This window comes from Nannospalax galili, unplaced genomic scaffold, assembly GCF_000622305.1.
Source record: "Nannospalax galili isolate Female #2095 unplaced genomic scaffold, S.galili_v1.0 scaffold1256, whole genome shotgun sequence".
NCBI lineage: Eukaryota > Metazoa > Chordata > Mammalia > Rodentia > Spalacidae > Nannospalax > Nannospalax galili.
The window spans coordinates 411,706-418,580 of record NW_008337764.1 but is presented as its reverse complement, the minus strand read 5'-3'; the positions used below and the strand labels follow the sequence as shown (position 1 = coordinate 418,580).

Below are 6,875 nucleotides of genomic sequence, written 5' to 3'. Positions count from 1 at the left end.
CAAGCCAGAGGGACCTAATAAAGTTGTATGGGATCAGCAGGATGGCAGCATCCCATCAGTCAGCCATTCACTCATTAAAAAAAAAAAATAGGCATCATGTTTAACGTGCTAGAAAGTGATTACTGGAAGAGATGAGATTAGACAACAGCAATGGACTATGAATTATATTCATCTCCTAACTGCTATGCACTAATCATCAAACAAAGCATTCTCTTGCTGCCTCCTACGCTGCATTTCCCTTCTCTAACGTCATGATTTATCGTCACAGGCTACAGAAAGACATGAGAAGGAACAGAAACACATCGCTGGACGCGGCGGTGACAGAATTCATTCTCCTCGGCTTGGCCCATCCCCCGAATCTAAGGCCCCTCCTCTTCCTGGTCTTCTTCCTCATCTACGTCCTGACGCAGCTGGGGAACCTGCTCATTCTGCTCACCGTGTGGGCTGACCCCAAGCTGCATGCCCGCCCCATGTACATTCTTCTGGGTGTGCTCTCCTTCCTGGACATGTGGCTCTCCTCAGTCATCGTTCCACGACTTATTTTGGATTTTACTGCGGCAAGCAGGGTTATTCCATACGGTGGCTGTGTAGCCCAACTATATTTTTTCCACTTCCTGGGCAGCACTCAGTGCTTCCTCTACACCTTGATGGCCTATGACAGGTACTTGGCAATATGCCAGCCCCTGCGCTACCCTGTGCTCATGAATGGGAAGTTATGCACAATCCTAGTGGCTGGAGCTTGGGTGGCTGGCTCTATCCATGGGTCTATTCAAGCCATCCTGACCTTCCGCCTGCCCTACTGTGGGCCCAACCGGATAGATTACTTTATCTGTGACATCCCAGCAGTGTTGAGACTGGCCTGTGCTGACACAACAGTGAATGAACTTGTGACCTTTGTGGACATCGGGGTAGTGGCCGCCAGTTGCTTCATGCTAATTCTGCTGTCCTATGCCAACATAGTCCATGCCATCCTGAAGATACACACAGCTGACGGGAGGCGGCGGGCCTTCTCCACCTGTGGCTCCCATCTGACTGTGGTCACAGTCTACTACGTCCCCTGTATTTTCATTTACCTTCGGGCAGGCTCCAAGAGTCCCTTGGATGGGGCAGTTGCTGTGTTTTACACTGTTGTCACTCCGTTACTGAATCCCCTCATCTACACCCTGAGGAACCAGGAAGTGAAGTCTGCTCTGAAAAGGTTAACAGCAGGCCGCCAAGGGAATGTGGGTGGAAATAAGTAGGCACAGGCCCAGGGATCGCAGGCATCACCACCCCTGCCATGTTTTTAGTACTGTTCATGTGACAATTGCTTGATGCACAGGTAAAAATTTAGACTGAATTCAATTGAATTAAAATTGGAAGAAATTTCCCAACTTTGGGGACTCATAATCTTTTCATTATAAATTGACTTCAATTGTCTTATGTTGTTTGGTTAGAAATAAATGGGCACATTGCTTCTACCATTTCTAACAACCTTTTGAGAAGAGAAAATGTCGACAATATGTCCACAGCTTAGGAAGCATATATTACTCCAGAAATTTTGGAAAGGAGAAATAAAGTAAAATAATGCTATATAATCTCCTTTTTCATTATTTTTGCCCTTATCCTTCTATAAATTCTGTGTTTTTAAGTTTGTCCATGGGATGAATATTCCCAGGTATCTGAACTTGAAAATTCTGGATCATTATGACTCCTGGCCACCATTCACCCTCCCCACATGCTAACACATCTGTCTTTTCCACCTTGAGGATGTCTCTCTTGATTCCTAACTACTCTTTTACCCTTTTACTCTTAATTTATACCATAATCAAATTTAATCTTCCAGGTATGCCAGTGCAGGCCTCTAATCCCAGCTAAGCAGGAGCCTAAGCAGGAGGATCAGAAGTTCAAGGCCAGCTGGGCCACATAATGTCTGAGGCCACTGACAGCAATCTACTGCCTTTGCCTCTCTGGTGCTGTATTACAAACATGAGCCTGCAGCATGCCCACTTACCATAGTTCTTTATTATATATAACATCATGGAAGAGGGGGTGGAAAGAATGCAAGAGCCAGCAGATACAGAAGAGTGCTATGAAACACTGTCTTCTACACTCATGAACTCACAGCAGCTGTGGTTGCCTGCACAAGACCTGCATGATTAACATTCTAGCATGGAGTGGAGAGGGGGTTCATGAGCTCCTACCCCCCTAACTGAGGAGCTATGGACAGTTGATGACTTCTGAGGAGGGGAGAGTTGGTTTTCTCTAAGAGTTGGCTCCTGGTAGGTCAACCACACTCCAGTGGATGGTCCCACACCCAAGAGTACATGAACAGCACAAACTCAGTTAGGGGCCCATTCACCAATTCCTTTTTAATTGTCTCATTATACAACTGACATTATATAGAGCTACAATAGGCAGCATGGTTTTTAGAGTATTCTGTTCCCTTATCTGAAACCAAGTTTATTCCCAAATGTTGCTGAAAATATGACTAACCATTGGTAAGTAAATAAAGCCCTGCCACTATTCCAGCAGGCCTGCACTGAAGCAAGTGGACCCTGCAACTGGGAGCATGCACCTGGTGGCTCCCAATTTAGAGCTCATCTTTGAATTAATGTCTAGTTTGTCTGTCTACCCACATTTAAAGCATTTCTCTCCTCACTGGCACTGAGCAGGGCATCTCACGGAGATGCAGACACATCTAGCTGACTACTTCTCCAAGCCCCTCCACCCTTGCCTACCACAAAGAACTAACTGGTGCTGATCACTGGAAGAACACCCAAGGGAGGAAGCTCACAGAGGGACAAGAAGGAGCCTGAGCAGATATAAATGTTGACCACCGTGGCTTATCTCTCAGCAAATATGCTCTTTATAATTTCAAGCTAACTGTGACATTTCCTGTTTACGCTCTTCAGTGGCTCCCCAGCCCTTACAAAGTAAGGACAGATTTTTCCACCCCAATTATATCTCACTTTAATCCCATGCACAGCCTATGCTGAAGACATTCTGGATTTCTCCTTTCTCCAAGCTGCTTCAAATCTCCATAATTTTTCTCAAGTTTTTTCCTCCCCTGAAGTTCCACACACATCCCGATAGCTCTTGACTGAAGTGTTACCACTCAGTGACATTTTCCTAGCATCTGCCTCTAGTCCTACTATAGCCATAAGCAATCATAACTGCACTCTGTCTTGCAGTCCCACTCTAACCTATAGTTGATACATTCTTCTCACCGTGATATAAACCTAAGCATATAGCCAGTTTTTGTTTCCCCAAATAAATATCTATGTGCATAGATACTGGCGATCTTGAGAACAGGGGTCTTGTAAAAGTGGAGGAAGATGAAATCCTGCACTAAATTTAAATTTTAAGAGGTAGGGGCCAAAGAGATGGCTCAGCTGCACTTCCAGAGGACCCAGGTTCGATTCCCAGTACCTACATGGCGGCTAACAACCATCTCTTAACTCCAGTTCCAGGGGATCCGACACCTTTTTCTGGCCTCTGCGGGCTTTGTACAACATGAGTACATCCCTACATACATACATGCAGGCAAAACACTCCAGTTCCAGGAGATCTGATGCCCTCTTCTGACCTCTGAGGGCACCAGGCATGCACATGGTACACTTACATACCTGCAGGCAAAACACTCATACCCATAAAAATACTGATAATAAATAAAAGAGATAAAGGAAGGGGAGCGGAAGGAAGAGGGGGGAAGCAAGAACAGGGGAGGAAGATGCCATATGCACAAGGAAAATGCTATTAAGACATAAATCCCATTGTCTGCAGCAATGCAGATGGAGTAGAAGACACTTTGTTAAGTGAAATAAGCCAGGCACAGAAGATAAATATTCCCTGTTCAGCTAAAGTACTGATTTCATGAAGTACAAAATACAACAGTAATTGCTAGAGGCTCGGAAAGAGAGACGGGAATATACTTAGGAGGGATAAGCCTAGTGTCCTTCAGTATAACGGGTTGACTACTGTTCACAACATTTTTATTTTTATAAAGATCTAAAAGAGGGGGCTGGAGAGATGGTTCAGTGGTTAAGAGCACTGGCTGTTCTTGCAGAAGACCCGGGTTCAAATCCCAGCACCCACATGGCAGCTAACAACTGTCCATAATTCTAGTTCCAGGGGATCTGACAGCCTCTCTGTCCCCCGAGGGCATTGCACGACACACATGCACTTACCTGCACGCAGGCAATACACATGTACACATAAAAATAATAAATAGAATATTTTTGAAAAAAGATCTAGAAGAGGAATTCAGAAGTTCCCAACACAAAAAAAGGATAAAATTTCAGAGAGGGAAATGGTAATTACGCTGATTTGATCATCACACATTGCATGTGCATATGATCTTGTCACATCTTCCCCACAAATATGTACAATTAGATATCAATTTTTAGAGTACAATAAGGGCTGGCAATATGGCTCAAAGGCACTTGCTGCCAAGCCTGATGACCTGAGTTAGATCCCTGAGACCCACATAGTGGAAGGAGAGAACCAAACCCTGAAAGTTGTCCTCTCACCTCCATATACACATAGTGACACATGTACCTTCCCACAGAAATAAATGTAATTATAAAAACATATATTATTTCATAAGTCCATTTAAAAATACACATATAATATATACGTGAGTGCATGCACATAGCTAAAGATAATCTAACAAAAAGTCTAGTACCAGGCAAGGGGAACCTCCCTTCAAGTTGTTGGCTCAGGTAGTCCAAGATAGTAATACAAGGTAGTCCAAGATGATAATACAGGCTATTATCATAGTCCTTGGTTGCCTCCAAAGAAGTTGAAGATAAGACCCTATTGCTGAAGGTACCACACACTTTGGACACAGAACTTGGAGTAATTGAGCTGGAACACATCTGAAAGCCTCCTCCCTGAAGACTACTAGCTCTCATAGTATCAGAAGGTGCTATGCAGGCTACCAAGAGAGAAAACCAATAACTAGACCTACCGAGCTGGTAGTCAACAATGACCAGCCCAGAAAAATATCCCTATTTGTGCAGTGGCTCTATTATCTTGAGAGAAATCAACAGCTGTCTAATTGGACTTAAAGCCCATTTAGTAGGAAACAAATTATACATGGTCCTGTAAACAGCCAAGTACACGTGGTTGGAGAGACACTAGAGAAGAACCCACTACTGCCATTTTCCTAGACCAGCATAATTTCTCACTATATTCTAAATACTTCTCCTTATGTTCACAGATAAGTGTAGCTTTCACTACTCAACAAAGAATTACAACTATGGAAACTGTTACAAATTCCACAACCAATCAAAATGTAGACAGGTGACTGTGTGGCATCTAGCCCCAACTGATAGATCTACACTGCAACCCCTATACCTGAAGTTCAGAGAATATCATGGAAGAGGACACAGAGGACCAGGAAACCTGCTGCTAGATAATGCATTCTAGACATGACAGGGAAGCTGCACTTATGACAGCTCCACAGTACGGCAGTCTACGCACAAGATCAGCACGGTGACACCACCAGCTGACATGTCAATGAGGATGGGGGAAATGTCACAGGGTCCCACCTCTAGATGAAGAGCTACAGGCAATCACTGCATGCTGGAGAAGAGAGAACCAGTTTTTCTTCTGGGACGAGTTCCCTGAGGGGTTATCTAATCCCAAGTAGGCAACCCTAAACCCAAGTACACATTCAGTGCATTATGTATAATATACATACGTATGTATATGTAAATTTACAAATGTATTTTATGTAACAACAATAATCAAAGAAGAGGACAGGAAATTGAGAGGGAGTTGGGGGGATGTGGGAGGAACGGAGGGGGGTGCGAAGGACGGAAATGATGCCAATACAATACTCATATGAAATTATCAAATTTTTTAAATTTTATCAAAATATTTAAACATGGGACTGGAGAGAGGGCTCAGCCATTAAGAACACTGTTCTTGCAGAAGACCCAGGTTCAAGTCCCAGCACCCATATGGCAGCTAACAACTGTCGTAACTCCAGTTCCAGGGAATTCTGTTCTCTGCCAGCACTGCACGACACGAGTGCACTTACCTACTAGCAAGCAATACACCCATACACATAAAATAAAAACAATGAATAAAATATTTTAATTATTTATTTAATAACCACATAATTAGAAGAAGCATTGCATTACAACAGCATTGACATATTCAATAACAATTTCCAGAGCTAAGCTGCATCTCTTTCAAAATTGGCTGTAAATTTTTAGGTTTACTGTTGAATTATCACAGTTATACAATATTGTACTCAGTATAAACCCTATAGGACATAAATTAAATGATGTTTTAACTTTTAAAAAGATCCCCATTTTATTATTAAAATACATAGTTTCATACAGTAAAATTCATTTTTAATGCAATTAACACTAAGATGTTTGCACATGCATTTCTAATCTCTATAGATCTGATTATTACTAGTCACGGTTGGTTACTTTCTGAGCTCCTTGGCATTTGAGCATGGATATAAAGTCAACAGATAGATTTCAGTGGTAATGTTTTTCACATCTACTAATTATTAAGGAGCACAGTTTTATCCTTTGAAGAATTATTTTTTTTATTTTTTTTAATTTAATAATCACATGATTAGAACAAGCATTTCGTTACAGCTTTAACGTATTCAGTAACACACTCCAGAGCAAAGATACATCTCTTTCAAAAGTGGCTGTAAATTTTTAGGTTCACAGTTGAATTAATACCGTTATACAATATTGAACTCAGTATAAACCCTGTAAGATATAAAATTGAATGAGTTTTTACCCTTAAAAGAAGATCTCAGCCGTTCTATACTCTAGTTTGGACCCTGTGCCATTCCTAGTCTTGGGGCCCCAGACACCTGGGGAACCAATACTGCTTCCTGATCCTTTTCACCTAGACCAACT

The 6,875-nt window shown here is 42.4% G+C and overlaps 1 protein-coding gene across 1 annotated transcript; it reads left to right on the top strand.

Moving 5' to 3' along the window:
* The first annotated feature begins 225 nt into the window (after window positions 1-225).
* On the top strand, window positions 226-1,255 carry LOC103733823 (olfactory receptor 10G2). The gene has a single exon (XM_008832712.1). It carries the CDS (start codon window positions 252-254, stop codon window positions 1,239-1,241), a length of 990 nt encoding a protein of 329 aa, XP_008830934.1. The 5' UTR covers window positions 226-251; the 3' UTR covers window positions 1,242-1,255.
* Window positions 1,256-6,875: the final 5,620 nt, after the last annotated feature.